Genomic DNA, 21,867 nt, shown 5'->3' with positions numbered 1-21,867 from the left:
ATCAGTGCAGGATGGGGTATTATCCAGGATGGAGCACATGTCTTCTGTACAGCTGAGATCAGTAACAATGTATCAGTGCAGGGTGGCATCCCGCCTGGTGGAAGCCATTCACCTCTATTCCTGCAGACAGGTAAATATTCACAGCAGCCGGAATCCTTCCACCATCTGCTCCTTCTTATGGGCGGTTGGTGTGGCTGTCAGGTGCTGGCGGAGATTCTCTCTGGTTGCTGCTCCTTCTCATGGACGGCTGGTGTGGCTGTCAGGTGCTGGCGGAGATTCCTGCTGGCGGTTGCGGCTGTCAGGTGCTGGCGGAGACTCCCGCTTACTTATCCTGAAGAGTCTTCTCTAGCGTTCAGTCCTCATTAAACATTGCTTTTTCCTAGTCATGCAATATGTTTAGGATTCTGGGAAAGCTGGGTGACCACCAATATGGCTGCTCTAACAGCTCCCAACTCTTCCAGACAATTCCTCCTACTATACTGTATCAGTATCAGTACTACTGTATCAGTACTATGTCCTGCTCGGGATTCTGGGAAAGCTACCACCAAATCGGCTGCTATGACAACCCCCATGATAAATTCCTTTCAGATGCCGTCACTATTAAGAATTTGCGCTCCAGGAGACTCTGGGGAAGTCGGATGACGGCCACAATATCTATGACAGCCTATAATGGCGTCACCCAGCTTTCCCAGATACAGACAGACACGGCAAGGAGGAGGGATAAACGTGACAGGAGACGCTGTTCGAGCTCAGTGTTTATTTCCCAGTATAGCGGATACAGCAGAGAGGGAGGAGACTGCGCCAGAACAGGCAGGGGGCGGGGTACAGATAGACTCCACCCCCAATTCCAGAGATTCCTTACAGCTGTCACTTCAGACATCACAGACGTAGAAAGGCACTTTAATAACGTCTAAAATTATTTAAATTAAAGGGGCGCTCCACATCCTGCAAGGTAGTGGGGGAAAACTGCTCTCCAGACAGTGATGACCTCGAGGAGCTCAATACTGAAAGTGGGGAATCCCTTTAAGAATGACCTCCGCCCACATACTGAATATCCAATGTGATACTACCTAGGGTCTTCATGGGCGGAGTCATGCATCACTAGCTCCACCCCTGATTGATACACTCTTCATGGGTGGCGGTCACACTAGCTCCACTCCAGATTAAAGGGGTTATCCAGTGTTAGAAAAACATGGCCACTTTCTTCCAGAGACAGCACCACTCTTGTCTCCATTCACTTCAATGGAACTGATTTACAAAACCTGCACCCAAACTGGAGACAAGAGCGGTGCTGTCTCTGGAAGATAGTGGCCATGTTTTTCTAATGCTGGATAACCCCTTTAATACGCTCTTATGGGCAGAGCCACCGCTGATTACTACGCTCTTCATGGGTGGAGTCACCTGATTAAAGAGACTGTCAGTAGTTATATGGCTTCCTATCTCCGGGTAACAAACTAGTGAAAACAGAAAACTCTGCCCAACAGCCACTGATTGGCAGTTATCTATCCATGCTGTGTATAGGCAGTTAACTGTCAATCAGCAGCTGAAGGGCGGAGGGAGGGGTGTGGCAAGAATCCTCTTCTCCTGCATATTAGGAGAACAGTATGATGTAAGTAATACACCGATCTGTTCTGCATTTCTGTCACTAGTTTATGCTGCCCTCATTTATGGCACCATAAACCTACTGATAAATTCCCTTTAATGTGATTCGGATGGGCGGGGTCATGTGTCACACTGGCTCCACACATTACAGAAAATACTTCTAAAGACCCCCCCCCACCACCAACTAGTCAGTATACTTGGAGTATGTGGAGTTGCCCTTTTAGGTGCCTATATGATGGTTAATGCAGAGCATGCTGGGATGAGGAATAATAGACAACACTCTTTAGTAAATAACGTCTAGCGCCCTTCGGTTTGGTGTGTTGACTGTATTAGAGGCCGATGTGGAGACCATGTACTGTGGTACAGCTCAGGAAGAGTTAATATCCCAAAGTGAAGAAACAAAAGCAGAAACAGCAGAAGCCGGGGGCGTCAGCATCGTCCACCATACTTAGTGTCCATAGTATCTCATAAATAGTGAGTGGAGAGCGGGATGTGTGCCCAGAAGCCCCGCCTCCTCATATCAGCCGCTCGTGGAGGGCGGTATGTGCCCCTGGAAGCCCCGCCTCCTCAGCAGATCAGCCGCTCATGGAGCTGGTACAGCTGATCGGGGGTCAGCACCAGGCGGTGGGTCTGCTCCTGGCCCGGCTGGCAGGGGAGGGTCACCTTACCAACGAACACCGTGTCTGCTCTCTTCTCCTCTTTGGCCTGGAGGACAGAGAAGAATCAGCATGTAAGACGTCCTGTAGATGTGCCCACACAGCCCCCCACCACCAGGTTCAGTGTCATCACCTATAGTGGGCGCTCGCTGCAGACCTGAGAGGCTTCTTACCTTTATGAAGTCTGAGGAGGGGAACGTGGCAAAATCTGTGGGGATGTTACCTCCCGGACACTGGGACACAGTTTCTTTCAACACCTCATCCTATCACCGGGAAAGAGAAGAGAGACAGCAGGATGATATCACAACCGCACTATCACCAGGGTGACATCACAATCATCAGCAGGGTGACATCACACACAGGTACAACCTCCCAGCCAGGATGACATCACTCACCTTCAACTTATCTATAGTGTCGCTCAGGCACTGTAGCCGGGCGGTCTGCTCCAGGAGTTGGGCAGCTGGGTTACCTGTAAGTAGGTGGAGAGGTGACCATTGCAGTTGCATGACACCCTGAACATCCACATCCCCCTGACCATCCCCATCCTCCACACACCCACCCCCGCAGCAGCCCACAACAACCATTCTTCCCCCACAGCAGCACCCCGACCACCCCAAACCTTTGTAGCAACACTCCAACCACCTCCCACAGAACCAACAACCTGACCACCATCACCTCGCAGTGGCACTGACCAACCCCCCCATCCACCACAGCAGCACCCCAACCACCCCCATCCTCCACAGCAGCACCACCATCATCTCGCCACAGCAGTAGCACCCTAAGTACCCCCATCCCCCACAGCAGCACTCACCGGCCTTCTTGTGGGTGATATCCACCACCTTGGAGTTGGCGCTCATCTGTTGCAGGGTGTCCAGCAGCTGGCTGGTCTTGCGGTACAGCGTGCCAGACATGGCCTCCTGTCGCTCCTTGGGAAGGGTCAGCTTAGGGACGGTAAGGGGGGGAAGGGACGCTAGCTCATCTTTCATGCGTTTAGCCTGGGGGAGGGGACAGGAAGGCCTTCATTATAACACTATTACAAACTCAGTGACATCGATGGCTACAGCCCCTCCCCCCAGAACCCCATGCTGTACATGGCCCCTCCCCCTGACCCCAATGCTGGCTGTACACGGCCCCCTCCCCCAGACCCCCATTCTGCATACGGCCCAGACCCCCATTCTGCATACGGCCCAGACCCCCATGCTGTACACAGCCCCTCCCCCTAGACCCCCAAGTACTGTACGTTGCTGGTACAGGCTGGCTGTGCAGACCCCCACCCCCCAGGTCACATGCAGTACAAGGCCCCTCCCCCCAGACACAGAGACTGTACACATCCCCTTTCCCCATACCACGGGGGTGTATACAGCCCTCCCCCCAAGTACAGGAGGGTCCAGACTGGCTGTGCAGACCCCACCTCCCAGGTCACATGCTCGCTCCTCACCTTCAGCCGGTTGTTTTCGTGTTTCAGGTGCTTCATGGAGAGGCGCAGGGTGTCGATCTGTTGCAGCAGCAGGGGGGAGTCCTTCACCTGGACGGGGCCGGAGCCATTCAGCATGGCCTGGGTAGCTGCCACACCTGGTACAGGGCACAGGACAGTCAGAGCGGGCGGCCGGAGGGGCCACACTTCCTTTACAAGTACATGTTCCTGGGGGCCACCCCCTGACTGCACACAATGGGTAGACTGGACTCAGCAGGGGTGCTGCATGCACAACACGGGCGCCATGGCCGATAACCATGTGATATCACATGACTCCACATTGTACATCATCTCATGAGAGACAATGAGGCATGCTGTGCTGCACTAGCACCTGCTCCACCTGTACTGGGATGACAGACAATGAGGCATGCTGTGCAACACTAGCACCTGCTCCACCTGTACTGGGATGACAGACAATGAAGCATGCTGTGCTGCACTAGCACCTGCTCCACCTGTACTGGGATGACAGACAATGAGGCATGCTGTGCAACACTAGCACCTGCTCCACCTGTACTGGGATGACAGACAATGAAGCATGCTGTGCTGCACTAGCACCTGCTCCACCTGTACGTGGATGCGAGACAATAAGGCATGCTGTGCTGCGTGCGGTACTATACCTCTCTGCTCTTCCTCTATCAGGAGGAGATCAGCCAGGCGACAGAGAGAGAGAAAGGGCGGCCATTAAGAACAGAAGAGGCGGAGTCACCCACAGTCCCCGCCCCCAGAAACCCTGCTTACCTCCAGTAATACCAGACACAATGGAGCCCACCCCGGACCCTGGGGACCCACGCAGGCCCTCGATGGTGCGCTTGGACTGGTTGCTCAGCCTCTGGCGGAGCTCGGCCTTCTCAGACTCCAGCTGGTCAATGTCGGCTTGTAGGGCGTCCATGGTCTCTTCAAACTCCCTGCACAAAATGTCACATCAGCGACCCCTGCTACACAACCCTCACACCATAAAGATTGTCTGCTCCTGGGAAATCTGGGTGACAACCACTATGGCTGCCATCACTGCGTCACCCAGCTTTCCTGGAACCCTACAGCTGAGGCCAGCCTTACTTCTCCTTCTTCTTCAGCAGGGCCTGCGTCTCCTCCAGCTTGGTCTGGATCTTCTCCACTCGGTCGTCGGCCTCCTTAGAGGCGCTGTCCAATTTCTTCTCTAGGAGGCTGAGCCGCACGTTGGCTTCACTCAGTTCCTCGCCCTAGAAGAAGGCGGGAGGAAAACGGGGTTACAGTGTGCTGCAGTGCATTGTGGGAGATGTAGTGTTTCCAGGTGTTGTGCTGCATTCTGGGAGATGAAGTGTTACCTAGTGCTGTGCTGCATTCTGGGAGATGAAGTGTTACCTGGTGCTGTGCTGCATTCTGGGAGATGAAGTGTTACCTAGTGCTGTGCTGCATTCTGGGAGATGAAGTGTTACCTGGTGCTGTGCTGCATTCTGGGAGATGAAGTGTTACCTGGTGCTGTGCTGCATTCTGGGAGATGAAGTGTTACCTAGTGCTGTGCTGCATTCTGGGAGATGAAGTGTTACCTAGTGCTGTGCTGCATTCTGGGAGATGTAGTGTTCCCTAGTGCTGTGCTGCATTCTGGGAGATGTAGTGTTCCCTAGTGCTGTGCTGCATTCTGGGAGATGAAGTGTTACCTAGTGCTGTGCTGCATTCTGGGAGATGTAGTGTTACCTAGTGCTGTGCTGCATTCTGGGAGATGTAGTGTTACCTAGTGCTGTGCTGCATTCTGGGAGATGTAGTGTTACCTAGTGCTGTGCTGCATTCTGGGAGATGTAGTGTTACCTAGTGCTGTGCTGCATTCTGGGAGATGAAGTGTTACCTAGTGCTGTGCTGCATTCTGGGAGATGACATGTTACCTAGTGCTGTGCTGCATTCTGGGAGATGTAGTGTTACCTAGTGCTGTGCTGCATTATGGGAGATGTAGTGTTACCTAGTGCTGTGCTGCATTCTGGGAGATGACGTGTTACCTAGTGCTGTGCTGCATTCTGGGAGATGTAGTGTTACCTAGTGCTGTGCTGCATTCTGGGAGATGTAGTGTTACTTGTCCAGCATTTACCTTTATCTTGAGAGATTTCTTTAACTCTTTAATGACCGTCTCCCTGTCTTCTAGTTTTAGGCCTAGCCCCTCGGCGTCAGTAATCTCGGCCCGCAGGGCAGCTGCTCGCTGTTCGACAGGGGGAGGAGACTGGAGAGAGAGAGGGGGAGGGCAGAACAGGCTCCTCCAAGAAGACATCATGCCCCTATTAGCCCCTCCCATCAGACACTGAACATACACCCACTATGGTAAGCCCCTCCCAGCAGTGACCACACCCCACAGAATGTCCCTCTCAGCAGTGACCACACCCCATAGCATGCCCCTCCCAGCAGTGTCCACACCCCATAGCACGCCCCTCTCAGCAGTGACCACACCCCACAGAATGTCCCTCTCAGCAGTGACCACACCCCATAGCATGCCCCTCTCAGCAGTGACCACACCCCATAGCATGCCCCTCCCAGCAGTGTCCACACCCCATAGCATGCCCCTCCCAGCAGTGACCACACCCCACAGAATGTCCCTCTCAGCAGTGACCACACCCCATAGCACGCCCCTCCCAGCAGTGACCACACCCCACAGAATGTCCCTCTCAGCAGTGACCACACCCCATAGCACGTCCCTCCCAGCAGTGACCACACCCCACAGAATGTCCCTCTCAGCAGTGACCACACCCCACAGAACGCCCCTCTCAGCAGTGACCACACCCCATAGCATGCCCCTCCCAGCAGTGTCCACACCCCATAGCATGTCCCTCTCAGCAGTGACCACACCCCATAGCATGCCCCTCCCAGCAGTGACCACACCCCATAGCATGCCCCTCCCAGCAGTGACCACACCCCATACCATGCCCTTCCCAGCAGTGACCACACCCCATAGCATGCCCCTCCCAGCAGTGACCACACCCCATAGCATGCCCCTCCCAGCAGTGACCACACCCCATAGCATGCCCCTCCCAGCAGTGACCACACCCCATAGCACGCCCCTCCCAGCAGTGACCACACCCCATAGCACACCCCTCCCAGCAGTGACCACACCCCATAGCACACCCCTCCCAGCAGTGACCACACCCCATAGCACGCCCCTCCCAGCAGTGGCAACACTCCATAGCACGTCCCTCCCAGCAGTGACGAAACCCCATAGCACGCCCCTCCCAGCTGTGACCACACCCCATAGCACGCCCCTCCCAGCAGTGTCCACACCCTATAGCACGCCCCTCCCAGCAGTGTCCACACCCCATAGCAAGTCCCTCCCAGCAATGACCACACCCCTCCCAGCAGTGACCACACCCCATAGCACGCCCCTCCCAGCAGTGACCACACCCCATAGCAAGTCCCTCCCAGCAATGACCACACCCCTCCCAGCAGTGACCACACCCCATAGCACACCCCTCCCAGCAGTGACCACACCCCATAGTATGCCCCTCCCAGAAGCCACTCTGGACACGCCCCATATCTGCTAGGGTCAGCCCCTCCCAGTAGTGCTCACCTTGCTTTGAGGCTTCTCGGCATCGTACTCGCCCTCCTGCATGGCGGTGGCCATCTTGTTCATGGTGGCAATTAGGATGTTACAGGACTGGCGGAGGCACTCATACGGGTTACTGCCCTGAGTGCCGTAAATCTACAAGATCAAGTAGGAGGCGTGAGCGATCACTGGCATATTAATGAGCTTATGTCAGAGGCGGAGCCAATGTGGACTCCTCCCACTCACCTGCTCAGTGGCTTTAAAGGCCACATCCTCCAGTTTGAGAGACTGCAGCCCTTCATTCTCCCCAAGAGGTGCAATCATCTGCGCCCCGGCCGCCGCCACCTCCTGGAACACCGCCACCACCCACTTCAGATGCTTACGGCAGTCTAAGAGAATCTCTGAAACCTGCAAGAGACGCCCAGAGACACAGATGATGGGAGTTGTACCTAGAGCATAGGGTTCCATCACTGTAAGGAAAGGTTAGTATGGATTCTCAGATATAGAGAAGATAGGTCTGGGCAAGTCCTATATCTCCTGTCCCTCCTTCCCTGCACTGCCACTGCCTGTCACTCACCTGCTGACCGAAGCTGAGGGCGGCCGGTATCCCCGCAGCCTCTGTACCCGGCATCCTGCGACGAATCTTCTTGCAGAACTGTCGGATGTCGCTGCAAGAAGTCTCCAGGTCCTTCAGGAGGATGGCGAAGTCTGACGCCTCCTGTCCCATCTGGACAACACAAAGATGGTCAGTACACAGGGTAGAGTGGGGGTGAGTATAGTGTTATAGAGGTAGCAGTACTACAATGGGGTGAGTATATAGAGGTAGTGGTAATAGTAGTGATGTGGTGAGTATATAGAGGTTGTAGTAGTGATGTGGTGAGTATATAGAGGTAGTGGTAGTGATGTGGTGAGTATATAGAGGTAGTGGTAGTGATGTGGTGAGTATATAGAGGTAGTGGTAGTGATGTGGTGAGTATATAGAGGTAGTGGTAGTGATGTGGTGAGTATATAGAGGTAGTGGTAGTGATGTGGTGAGTATATAGAGGTAGTGGTAGTGATGTGGTGAGTATATAGAGGTAGTAGTGATGTGGTGAGTATATAGAGGTAGTAGTGCTGTGGTGAGTATATAGAGCTAGTAGTAGTAGTGATGTGGTGAGTATACAGTATATAGAGCTAGCAGTAGTAGTGATGTGGTGAGTATATAGAGGTAGTAGTGATGTGGTGAGTATACAGTATATAGAGGTAGTAGTAGTAGTAGTGGTGATGTGGTGAGTATATAGAGGAGGTAGTAGTAGTGATGTGGTGAGTATATAGAGGTAGTGGTAGTGATGTGGTGAGTATACAGTATATAGAGGTAGTGGTAGTGATGTGGTGAGTATACAGTATATAGAGCTAGTAGTAGTGATGTGGTGAGTATATAGAGGTAGTGATGTGGTGAGTATATAGAGGTAGTGGTAGTGATGTGGTGAGTATATAGAGGAGGTAGTAGTAGTAGTAGTAGTAGTAGTAGTGATGTGATGAGTATACAGTATATAGAGCTAGTAGTAGTGATGTGGTGAGTATATAGAGGTAGTGATGTGGTGAGTATATAGAGGTAGTGATGTGGTGAGTATATAGAGGTAGTGGTAGTGATGTGGTCAGTATATAGAGGAGGTAGTAGTAGTAGTAGTAGTGGTGATGTGATGAGTATATAGTATATAGAGGTAGTAGTGATGTGATGAGTATACAGTATATAGAGGTAATATCACTGAGGGGGGAGACTCACGTGTAGGAAGGCGCGTAGTCTGCTCACTTCTACCCCCATACAGTCCAGGGCGCTCTGTGTAAACTGCAGGAGACAAGGGGAGAAGAGCGTCACATAGAGGTCAGGAGAGATATCACACCTCTGCCCTGGATTATGGAGCACTCATCATTAGATCATCACTCAGGGGAGGGGCTCACACCGCTGACATCACTCAGGGGAGGGGCTCACACCGCTGACATCACTCAGGGGAGGGGCTCACACCGCTGACATCACTCAGGGGAGGGGCTCACACCGCTGACATCACTCAGGGGAGGGGCTCACACCGCTGACATCACTCAGGGGAGGGGCTCACACTGCTGACATCACTCAGGGGAGGGGCTCACACTGCTGACATCACTCAGGGGAGGGGCTCACACCGCTGACATCACTCAGGGGAGGGGCTCACACCGCTGACATCACTCAGGGGAGGGGGGGGGGCGAAAGCGATCACTTGGGGGGGGGGGGGGGGGGGGGGGGGGGGAGCACAGCGATTACATAATTCGGGGTGGGGGCACAGCATGACATCCCTCACCTTGATGTGGTCGGACAGCTGCATGGTGCAGTCCTCAGGCTGGTCGGCCAGGTGGATGCTGTACAGATGCTGTCAAAGAAAACATCTGTCATCATGGAGGACACTCCAAAACAGTGCTCACCTGCTGTATGAGGATAACAGCCTGCCCCTGGTGGTGAGTGCTGGTACTGCAGTGACAGGGATAAGGAGCGCCCCCTGGGTACCTGGTAATACTTGATGGCCTTGGTCAGCGGCTCCACGTTGACCGTCTCGTCCAGCTGATCCTTGTGCAGTAACTCAATGAGGAAGTCCAGGGATCGCTCATGTACACTCATCTCCGGGTACAGCATGCCCACCTTCTTATACACCTCCACACTGCACCTGCTGAGAGCCCTGCCGGCACAACACCATGTCAGCCATATATACAGTATACACACACACTAACATAATATATATATATATATATATATATTTATATATATATATATATATATATATATATATATATATATATATATTATATACACATACACACACACAATTAAGGATGAACCACCATAAGAGTACTATACGTCTAAAGAAGATCGAACATCCAGTGGCGAAACACTTTGTAGAGGCTGGTCATACTGTTAGTTTAAATTTAGAGTAATTGACAATGTCCCGCCCTTGAGGAGAGGTGGGGACAGGGAAAGGTTACTTAAACAAAAGGAAGCTAAATGGATTAGAACATTAGATTGTATGTGGCCGAAGGGGATGAATTTAGAACTTAATTTGAATGTATTTGACTAAGGTAGCTTTTTCTTTGTCCTAATCTATCTACATCATGGGTTTTATTAATATTTTAAATTATTTGAGTCTTTTAGATTAATTTAGAAAGTGATTCCCTGATCTCTAACCGGCGAAGACATAAGTTCGGAAGCGATAATCATGGCCGTGTGGACGGAATGTTCGGTTGTTACTACTACAGGGTTGCTGAAGATAACAATGATTTTTTAATTTTTTATTCTTTATTTTTTGGACAATATGAAAGAGAAATTTTTTTTTTTCTTACATGGCGATGGACTGCTGAACACACCTAACAGTATACTCTTCCGTCAGTATCTGATGCCTCGGGATTGAATCAAAGGAGCGGATTGTTCCAGATCTCGTGGATACAAGCGTGAAATATGCTCCAGGTGATAATATCGGTGACTACTGGGGAGCGATGTGATATGCTCGGCTGAGCTAGAAGCGTCCCACCTTGATTGTAAGTGAAAGCGGTTTACCATGTGAGGTGTCGAGATTTTCATGACAAGTGAGAGCGGCCTACCATATGGAAGAGGGGCGGTGACTTATATGGACTGAGTGTCTCAAGGATGTAAGTAGTTTACAAGCGTCCAGGATTGCCATGATGACGATGTTAAATAGCGAACGTGTGATTGGAGGTGAGGGAGCCGATGAGCTGATGACGATGGTAAACCCTCCCACCGCATGATTCACATGGACTGAGTGTTTCATAGACGTAAGCTGTGTATTAGAGTCCAGTATCACCATAACGACCCGGAAGAGCGAATATGTGATTGGATATGAGGGAGCTGACAAGCTGATGACGACAACGAACCCTCCTATCACAGCGCTTACAGTGCGCAACCTCTGTTGTTTTGTGTACAAGCCGAACACCGCAGCCGGCATGGTCATCGTGACGGCAAGATATCGCTTTGCCGGAGAGATCGGTGGGCAATATGGACAGTAATGAAAGGTCTGGATAGGCTATAGATAATATAGGATATCAATAGAGGATAGATGATATCTCCTAATGTGATGTTTATGATAAATATGATATGTACCGCCTACTCCATGTTGCTTATTGGTTGATTTTAATTGTTTGTCCTTGGTGATTGGTGGATTTGTATATATAATGATGTTTTGTACAACCCCCTTTTATGCTTGAAAAAGGCTCGAGACAATGAGCTGAAACGTTGCACTATATTATGCAAACTGGCACAATAAAGATTTAGCACGTGTTTTGGAAGACGATGCTGTCCTCAATCCTCTTTTTTTCTACATGATTGTTGGGGGATAGAGCTGTACCCCGGGAGGACTGTGCATCCAGTGGTTTGAGCATTGCTTTGGTGTAAGAGCTCCCTGTACTGGGTGGGAGGGGGAGTGGGGGAGGGGCATGGTCTGCATAGCGGGGTCTACAGCCCTGTACTCTGACCCAGGAAGTCTCCCTCACCTTCCAAATCATAGCAAATCCACTTCAGGCTGGGGCTTACATCAGGGGACAGGACTGTGGAGGTAATCTCTTCATAGCTGTAACCCCTCTCTCCCCGGACAGAGATGCTGCATGTATGTGCCCACATCTGTCCTGCTCATTCCTTCCTGCAGCCTCTGTCAGCCTTTGTGTTTCCCATCCTCTCCATTCCTGCTATAATGTGCCTACAGTTATACTCAGCCATTCACACTGCTGCTATAATGTGCCAGCACTCACACTCAGCTATACACATTGCTGCTATAATGTGCTATACTGTACAGTAACTTATATATCACATATCCAGCTGCTGTGTTATCAGGGTTATACAGTTACTATACATTATATACCACATGCTGCTATACCGTACAGTAACTTATATATTACATATCCAGCTGCTGTGTTATCAGGGTTATACAGTTACTATACATTATATACCTCATGCTGCTATACTGTACAGTAACTTATATATTACATATCCAGCTGCTGTGTTATCAGGGTTATACAGTTACTATACATTATACACCACATGCTGATTGCTATACTGTACAGTAACTTATATATCACATATCCAGCTGCTGTGTTATCAGGGTTATACAGTTACTATACATTATACACCACATGCTGCTATACTGCACAGTAACTTATATATCACATATCCAGCTGCTGTGTTATCAGGGTTATACAGTTACTATACATTATACACCACATGCTGATTGCTATACTGTACAGTAACATATATAACATATCCAGCTGCTGTGTTATCAGGGTTATACAGTTACTATACATTATACACCACATGCTGATTACTATACTGTACAGTAACTTATATATCACATATCCAGCTGCTGTTATCAGGGTTATGCAGTTACTATACATTATATACCACATGCTGATTGCTATACTGTACAGTAACTTATATATCACATATCCAGCTGCTGTGTTATCAGGGTTATACAGTTACTATACATTATACACCACATGCTGATTACTATACTGTACAGTAACTTATATATCACATATCCAGCTGCTGTTATCAGGGTTATGCAGTTACTATACATTATATACCACATGCTGATTGCTATACTGTACAGTAACTTATATATCACATATCCAGCTGCAGTGTTATCAGGGTTATACAGTTACTATACATTATATACCACATGCTGCTATATACTGTACAGTAACTTATATATCACATATCCAGCTGCTGTGTTATCAGGGTTATACAGTTACTATACATTATATACCACATGCTGCTATACTGTACAGTAACTTATATATCACATATCCAGCTGCTGTGTTATCAGGGTTATACAGTTACTATACGTTATATACCACATGCTGCTATACTGTACAGTAACTTATATATCACATATCCAGCTGCTGCTGTGTTATCAGGGTTATACAGTTACTATACATTATATACCACATGCTGATTGCTATACTGTACAGTAACTTATACATCACATATCCAGCTGCTGCTGTGTTATCAGGGTTATACAGTTACTATACATTATATACCACATGCTGATTGCTATACTGTACAGTAACTTAGAATATGACAGATTCAGCTGTTTATAAATGTTTGTTTCATTTCTTTTACATTTTATTCAGAATAAAAAATCATTATTTTGGGGGTGTGGAACCAATTATCTGCAGATCAGTGATTTCTTATGGGAAAATCTGCTTTGGTTTAAAAGTAGATTTGGATTAAAAGCACGGTCCCGGAATGAATTATGCTCGTAATCCAAGGCACCACTGTACATATACATATATACACACACACACACACATAACTGCAGACACATCATTTCACCCATAACACACACACACACACACCACCATGTATATAACACATACAAATAACACACTGTATGTGTGTGTATATATATCACCTGCAGAGGTAGCACCATACCAACACTATATACACACCATCCTATAGAGGCAGCTGCACTGGTTCCTTATACAGACCATACCCGGCAGCACAGACACTACTGATCCCAGCATGTACTATCTGCCCAGCGTGTAAGCAGCAGAGGTCACCTATATCTCCTCTGCACATAGAGATGTACAGATCAGGGGGAGCTGCAATCCAAGGCTCGGGTCTGCCACCTGGTGGTAGAAGGTGGACACTACATACATACAGCAATGCTAAGCTGGGTCATCTCTATATCATAAAAATGAAAGTCTGTCTGTCCCCTATAAACTTCCAAACGCCTGAACCATGTGACCCCAAATTTGACCTAGATACATTGGGTGCCCGGTAAGGTTAGAGTGATGGTCCCGTCCCCGCCAGATGTACAGGAGGGGAGGGGGAAGAGCGCCCCATAGAGATGACTAGGAAAATCTCCACACTGCACACACAGGTGATATACTTAGCGCTGCAGCTCCCCAGCAGTAATGGCAGTTGGAAGCCTTAGCAACCAATAGGATTACTACTTTCATTTTAAGAGGGAGCTAGAATCTGATTGATTGCTAGGGCAGCTGCCTCACAACAGATTCACAGAAATAACTGGTAGACCCCCTACTCCAACTATACAGTACAGATATACAGGACCCCAAAACTATACACTACAGGTATACAGGACCCCAAAATTATACACTACAGGTATACAAGACCTCCACCAACTATATACTACAGGTATACAGGACCCCAAAATTATACACTACAGGTATACAGGTCCTACACACTATATACTACAGGTAAACAGGACCTCCACCAACTATACACTATAGGTATACAGGACCCCCAAACTATACACTACAGGCATATAGGACCCTTAAACTATGCACCACAGTTATACAGGACCCCAAACTATACACTAAAGGTATACAGGACCTCCACCAACTATATACTACAGATGTAGAGGATACTCTCCCCACGCCAACTCTACACTACAGGTATACAGGACCCCCAACTCTACACTACAGGTATACAGGACCCCCCAAACTATACAGTGCAGGTATACAGGACACCCGAACTATAAACTAAGGTATCCAAGACCCTCAAACTATAAACTACAGGTATACAGGACCTCCACCAACTATACAGTACAGGTATGCAGCACCTTCACCAACTATATAACACTGCCAATATTTAATAAATAACCAGGCCGTATAATACACTGACAATGTTGTATATAACATTTCCAATGTTGTATATAATCGGGCTGTATATTAAACTGCCAACGTTGTATATAACCAGGCTCTGTATACAGTCTGATCACATGACATCTCAGTTTGGCTATTAGGTATTTAGGATTTTAAAGTTTTTATTTCTAATATGCATAAGCTACAATTTACATAAACAGTGCAGAACTGTCAAGGTATATAGTGTATAAAGGGGTATATAGGGCTCCTGACGATTTCCCCTTAAACAAAAAAACAAAACAAAAAAAAAAAAAAACAGAAAAAAAAACAAGGGCATAGATTGGCCTCCTGAGCACTCTTGGAACAAATGTAATTATCACATGACACTTTAAACCCGGGCAGCGCCGGGAAAATTTTCTAGTATACTATATATAGCACCTCCCCAAGGCAGGAGCAGCTCATTACATCTTCATGATACCCCAGAGGTGCGCTCATTATTCTGCTCTGTACACATATCATTACTTACTGCTCGTATTTGTGTAGTGTAGCCTGCAGGAGGCTGAGGGAATACACCAGGCCGGCAGCAAAGCTCATCTGCTCACCCACTGCTCCTCTCATGCCGCTCTTCTCTCCATTCGCCTCAGAGAGCTCAAACTTGTCCTGAGCCTGCTTACTGATGAGCTCAGCCTGGGGGGGGGAGACAACCAAACGTCACCGATAATGTGCCTGATTATCCCACCAATCAGCTAACAGCACGCAGGACCCTGGAGAGCTGAGGGACCACCACCATAGCAGTGACACAGGATCCTGGAGAGCTGGAGGACCACCATCATGGCGGCATCACACCCAGTTGTGTATGCAGTGACACAGGACCCTGGAGAGCTGGAAGACCACCACCCCGGCCTGAGGAGGGCGCTGACCTTACAGATGAGTCTGGGGATGAGCAGCAGCACTAGGATGCAGTCGTGGTCTCCTCCGTGGCGCAGGAAGCTGTCAGGCATGAAGGAGGTGAGGAGGGAGACGTGGCGATTGGCCTGGTTCACTTCCATCTTCCGCAGCTCCATCTCTATAGCCTAAGAGGAGGAGAACACACCATGTCCTGATCACCAGGAAGACCTCAGACAACCGACCCCCAAAACCCGTATGCCCCTGGTACATTGGCATGCACACCCCACCCCCACCCGTGCGCCCCTTCTACCTTCTGTACACTCCTACCTTGGCGTGGGCCCCTCCCATCTTCTACATGCCCCTCCTACCTTGGCACAGGCTCCCTCTCCCATACGCCCCTTCTACCATAACGCGGATCCGCCCCTTCCTGAAGCCCCTCCTACCTTGTTGTGGCCCCACCCCCTCCTGTACACCTCGCCCCCTCTCTACTCCCATACGCCCCTCCCATCTCCTGTATGTTGCTCCTACCTTGTTGTTGCCCCACCCCCTCCCACCTTGGCATGAACCCCGCCCCCTCCCACCTTGGCATGAACCCTGCCCCCTCCCACACACCCCTCGTACCTTAGCGTGGGCCTTAGTCTCAGCAAACTTGATCTTGAAGTCGAACATCTCCGGAGACGGCTGCTGCTCCTTCTCCACAGTCGCCTCCTGCTGGTTGCGCAGCTCCCTATTCATCTCCTGTAATAGAGGTGGTAGCGGTGTAAGCTGTGGTGTGCGCCCCCTGGAGGTGAGGCCCCCGCCATGTACAGGACATATACCTGGAGGTGGGCGGTCAGGTCCCGGTACTTCTTGATGGTCTGCTGGTAATCCGCCACAGTCTCCTGCGCCGCCTCCACCCTCTTCTCCGCCTCCCGCACCCGGGCATTCGCCATGTCCAGCTGCTCCCGCAACTCTAGCTCCGTCTCCCGGGCGTTCTCCTGCAGCTCATCATTCATCTCATTGATGGCTTCCTGCAGGGGGTATAACAAACATAGCTCTTCACTGGCTCACCAGGGGTATATACCGAAGAGCAAGCTCTACACTGGCCCACCAGGGCTATATACCCAAGAAAGAGCTCTACACTGGCCCACCAGGGGTATATACTGAAGAAAGAGCTCTCCACTGGCCCACCAGGGGTATATACTGAAAAAATAGCTCTACACTGGCCCATCAGGGTTATATACTAAAGAAAGAGCTGTACACTGACCCACCAGGGTATATATACCCAGGACAGAGCTCTACACTAACCACACCTCCAACCCACTTGATCCAAAACACAGGTGAGTAGACGCAGGTCGCCCACCACAAGGGCCACATAATATAGGATATAAAATGTAATTTTGTAGAATCGCCCCCCCCTTAAGTATGTTTATATGCCTCCTTCAGAAGATTGTCAGCATAGCCCTCATTTAAGAAGCGATCCCGTAAAATCTCATAAAAACTTTTTTTTTTTTCAAATAGGTGAGATTACAATGGCCCTGTTGTGACTGCTATAAGTGCTTTTATTTTATCGACTACGGGGCTGTATGAAGCATCATTTTTTGAGCCACGAATTCTAGTTTTTATGAGTACCATATCTGTGTAGATCGGACCTACTGATTACTTTTATTATTCATATATATACATATACACACAAAAAATAATTTGAAAAAAATAAAATAAAAAAATCAACAATCTCCTGGTTTTTTTTTTTTTTTTTACAGCTTTTTGTTCCTGCCGTTCACCGTGCGGAAATATTATTTTATTTTAATAGATCGGACAATTACACCCGCTACAGTATATAATATGTTAATTTTTTATTTTTATGAGTTTTATTTATAAAATGGGAAGGGGGAGTGTTTTAGACTTTTATTGGGGGAGGGGCTATGGGGCATTTTTAAAAACATTTAAGGGACTATTACACAGGTACATTAGATTGCTCACACAAATCAGTGAAATGGGCCTTAATCAAAAAATACCTTAAGGATGCCTTCACACATACCGGATCCACAGCGGATTTCATGCTGCGCGCTGCCTGTATGTGACCCGGCCCCTGGCTCTCGTCACTCCTCACCAGCCAATCAGTGCACGGCAGCACTGATTGGCTGATGGGGACCAATGGGAGCCAGGAGCCTCACACAGCCGCAGCGCCGAGCAGGTAATGTATGCTGCGGGGGGTTAAAGGGGCCGGGTCACATATCCGCAGTGGAATGAAAACTCTGCTGCAGATATGTAACCCATAGACCTTCACACTACATGGATCCGCAGCGGATTTTGCTGCAGACCACAGCGTGAAATCTGCTGCGGATCAGTTACATGTGAAGGCACCCTAAGGGTACAAACACACTGGGCGTACCCGCTGCGGATCCTGCCCTCTACAGTCTATGGGCAGACAAACTCGCACCAGGATGCACATCCCGCTGCGAGTATGTCAGCAGCCCGCCCAGTTAACCCCCGTCCGACTGGAGCGATATATCACCTGGTCCCCGCTCCGACTTGCTTCAAGGGTTCCCGGCACGTCCCACTCGGCCAACCAGTGCGCTTCCCCACCGCAGTGCACTGATTGGCTGAGCGGGATGTGAAGACACCGGAAGCCCTGAAGCAAGTCGGAGCAGGGAGAAGGTGAAGTATACGCTCCAGCCGGACGGGGGTTAACGGGGCGGGCTGCTGACATACTCGCAGCGGGATGTGCTGCGAGTTTGTCTGCCCATAGACTGTACAGGGCAGGGATCTGCAGCAGATACGTCAAGTGTGTTTGTACCCTTAGTTTTAGCTTTCTCACAAAATCCTAACAATATATTATCAGTGTTTGGCAGCGAATTAGGGCAAAGAGGAAGACCTTTACTTACGTATTTACTATCAGGTTACCTCCGAATATAACTGGAGAAATGAATAATCTTTATTGTGGACGCCGATGCCTCCTTGTGTGGGCTCTAGGCTCTGTCCGATCTCTTTGGTGGTCTAGCCCCTGCTCTGCAGCCTCTGGCTCTCTATTACAGGTGAGGGTGGATGGGATACGGTGTGTACTGCTGGTCTCAGCAGGGGGGTCGGTGGTATCGCTCCCTGAGGACTCTTTTGGGAGGCGTTTAGGCCGACAGCATCGGCCGATGGAAGAAAGAGGATGGATTGGGCTCCACAGACACATCATGTATTGATAATACAATTACTGTCCCATCACAATTAGGAGATCTATTAGATTGAGTATCTGACGAAGAGCTGCACAAAACACAGAAAGATGCCGGCCTCCCGAGCACACGGGGACATCACGGATATCTGTCATTTCTACAGATTCCAAACAGGTGGCCGTGTGCAAGTGTATGCAGGATCCACAGGTGAGGAAGGTGCAGGTTCACACTCTGAAGTATTGGGCTCTACACTGGCCCACCAGGGGTATATACCAAAGATAGAGCACTACACTGGCCCACCAGGGGTATATACCAGAGATAGAGCTCTACACTGCCCCACCAGGGGTATATACCAAAGATAGAGCTCTACACTGGCCCACCAGGGGTATATACCAAAGATAGAGCTCTCCACTGGCCCACCAGGGGTATATACCAAAGATAGAGCTCTCCACTGGCCCACCAGGGGTATATACCAAAGATAGAGCTCTCCACTGGCCCACCAGGGGTATATACCAGAGATAGAGCTCTACACTGGCCCACCAGGGGTATATACCAAAGATAGAGCTCTACACTGGCCCACCAGGGGTATATACCAGAGATAGAGCTCTACACTGCCCCACCAGGGGTATATACCAAAGATAGAGCTCTACACTGGCCCACCAGGGGTATATACCAAAGATAGAGCTCTCCACTGGCCCACCAGGGGTATATACCAAAGATAGAGCTCTCCACTGGCCCACCAGGGGTATATACCAGAGATAGAGCTCTACACTGGCCCACCAGGGGTATATACCAAAGATAGAGCTCTATACTGGCCCACCAGGGGTATATACCAAAGATAGAGCTCTCCACTGGCCCACCAGGGGTATATACCAGAGATAGAGCTCTACACTGGCCCACCAGGGGTATATACCAAAGATAGAGCTCTACACTGGCCCACCAGGGGTATATACCAGAGATAGAGCTCTACACTGCCCCACCAGGGGTATATACCAAAGATAGAGCTCTACACTGGCCCACCAGGGGTATATACCAAAGATAGAGCTCTCCACTGGCCCACCAGGGGTATATACCAAAGATAGAGCTCTCCACTGGCCCACCAGGGGTATATACCAGAGATAGAGCTCTACACTGGCCCACCAGGGGTATATACCAAAGATAGAGCTCTATACTGGCCCACCAGGGGTATATACCAAAGATAGAGCTCTACACTGGCCCACCAGGGGTATATACCAGAGATAGAGCTCTACACTGGCCCACCAGGGGTATATACCAAAGATAGAGCTCTACACTGGCCCACCAGGGGTATACATCTTGGACAGACCTGTTCACTGACCCATCAGAAATATACATCCAGGACAGAACAGTACAGTGGCCAACCAGGGGTATATCCCGGGTAGAGCTATACACGGACCCACACCAGGGGATATATACCCAGGACAGAGCTGTACACTGACCCACCAGGGGATATATACCCAGGACAGAGCTGTACACGGACCCACACCAGGGGATATATACCCAGGACAGAGCTGTACACGGACCCACACCAGGGGATATATACCCAGAACAGAGCTGTACACTGACCCACCAGGGGATATATACCCAGGACAGAGCTGTACACGGACCCACACCAGGGGATATATACCCAGGACAGAGCTGTACATAAGAGAAACAGATTGCTGAACTCAGGGAGAACAGCCAAATGACAACACTGCCGGCTGCTAATGAAAGCGCTCAATGCAGTGAAGTCCTAGCCTTGGTTTATCCCTGGTCATTACACTGACTTATAGGGACACTTAATTTGGTGGATTTGGTGGTTTCCTAACAGGAGCTGCCACTTGGCTGGGTCCTTCCCGGAGGGATATCTGGCTAGTCCTGTGTTTTGAGACTCTTCAATGAGGCTCCACGGACTCCTCTTTTGCATATTCATGTTACCCAGGGGGCAATGCACCTAGGACTTCACTGCAATGAGCGCTTTCATTAGCAGCCGGCAGTGTTGTCGTTTGGCTGTTCTCCCTGAGTTCAGTGATCTGTTTCCCTTATGGCTCTACTAGGCATTGCTCCCACCTAGCCAGAATCCTGCTCCACACTGATGAGGGGCAACACCCCGAAACAGCTGTATGTGGATGGTTACCTAGACTTGGTTTATCCCCTGCCATTACACTGACTTATAGGGACACTTGATATGGTGGATTTGGTGGTTTCCTAACAGGAGCTGCCACCTGGCTGGGTCCTTCCCGGAGGGATATCTGGCTAGTCCTGTGTTTTGAGACTCTTCAATGAGGCTCCACGGACTCCTCTTCTACATAGAGCTGTACATGGACCCACACCAGGGGATATAAACCCAGGACAGAGCTGTACATGGACCCGCACCAGAGGATATATACCCAGGACAGAGCTGTACATGGACCCACACCAGGGGATATATACCCAGGACAGAGCTGTACACTGACCCACACCAGGGGATATATACCCAGGACAGAGCTGTACATGGACCCACACCAGAGGATATATACCCAGGACAGAGCTGTACATGGACCCACACCAGGGGATATATACCCAGGACAGAGCTGTACACTGACCCACACCAGGGGATATATACCCAGGACAGAGCTGTACATGGACCCACACCAGGGGATATATACCCAGGACAGAGCTGTACACTGACCCACACCAGGGGATATATACCCAGGACAGAGCTGTACATGGACCCACACCAGGGGATATATACCCAGGACAGAGCTGTACATGGACCCACACCAGGGGATATATACCCAGGACAGAGCTGTACACTGACCCACACCAGGGGATATATACCCAGGACAGAGCTGTACACGGACCCACACCAGGGGATATATACCCAGGACAGAGCTGTACACTGACCCACACCAGGGGATATATACCCAGGACAGAGCTGTACATGGACCCACACCAGGGGATATATACCCAGGACAGAGCTGTACACTGACCCACACCAGGGGATATATA

At 49.7% G+C, this 21,867-nt stretch overlaps 1 protein-coding gene across 4 annotated transcripts in view; it reads right to left on the bottom strand.

Annotated features, from left to right (window-relative positions):
• Positions 1–742: 742 nt before the first annotated feature.
• DCTN1 (dynactin subunit 1) overlaps positions 743–21,867 on the bottom strand; it is a 56,518-nt gene continuing 35,393 nt past the window's right edge. For 3 of the 4 annotated variants that reach the window (XM_069977097.1, XM_069977100.1, XM_069977099.1), the window contains 19 exons: positions 16,555–16,746; positions 16,358–16,474; positions 15,769–15,921; positions 15,375–15,535; positions 9,750–9,918; positions 9,547–9,615; positions 8,997–9,059; positions 7,809–7,958; positions 7,478–7,639; positions 7,256–7,387; positions 5,792–5,920; positions 4,789–4,931; positions 4,471–4,637; positions 4,350–4,364; positions 3,697–3,830; positions 3,070–3,253; positions 2,654–2,727; positions 2,432–2,521; positions 743–2,307 (listed from right to left, as the gene is read on the bottom strand). In XM_069977097.1, coding sequence (XP_069833198.1) covers positions 2,170–2,307; positions 2,432–2,521; positions 2,654–2,727; positions 3,070–3,253; positions 3,697–3,830; positions 4,350–4,364; positions 4,471–4,637; positions 4,789–4,931; positions 5,792–5,920; positions 7,256–7,387; positions 7,478–7,639; positions 7,809–7,958; positions 8,997–9,059; positions 9,547–9,615; positions 9,750–9,918; positions 15,375–15,535; positions 15,769–15,921; positions 16,358–16,474; positions 16,555–16,746 — 2,442 coding nt within the window. In that variant the 3' untranslated portion in view covers positions 743–2,169. The remainder of the gene's footprint in view (positions 2,308–2,431; positions 2,522–2,653; positions 2,728–3,069; positions 3,254–3,696; positions 3,831–4,349; positions 4,365–4,470; positions 4,638–4,788; positions 4,932–5,791; positions 5,921–7,255; positions 7,388–7,477; positions 7,640–7,808; positions 7,959–8,996; positions 9,060–9,546; positions 9,616–9,749; positions 9,919–15,374; positions 15,536–15,768; positions 15,922–16,357; positions 16,475–16,554; positions 16,747–21,867) is intronic. The other variant, XM_069977098.1, reaches the window with a different exon arrangement.

Source organism: Dendropsophus ebraccatus, chromosome 7 (assembly GCF_027789765.1).
Source record: "Dendropsophus ebraccatus isolate aDenEbr1 chromosome 7, aDenEbr1.pat, whole genome shotgun sequence".
Classification (NCBI taxonomy): domain Eukaryota; kingdom Metazoa; phylum Chordata; class Amphibia; order Anura; family Hylidae; genus Dendropsophus; species Dendropsophus ebraccatus.
Note: the sequence above shows the minus strand (reverse complement) of the source record. Positions and strands in the feature narration are given on the sequence as shown.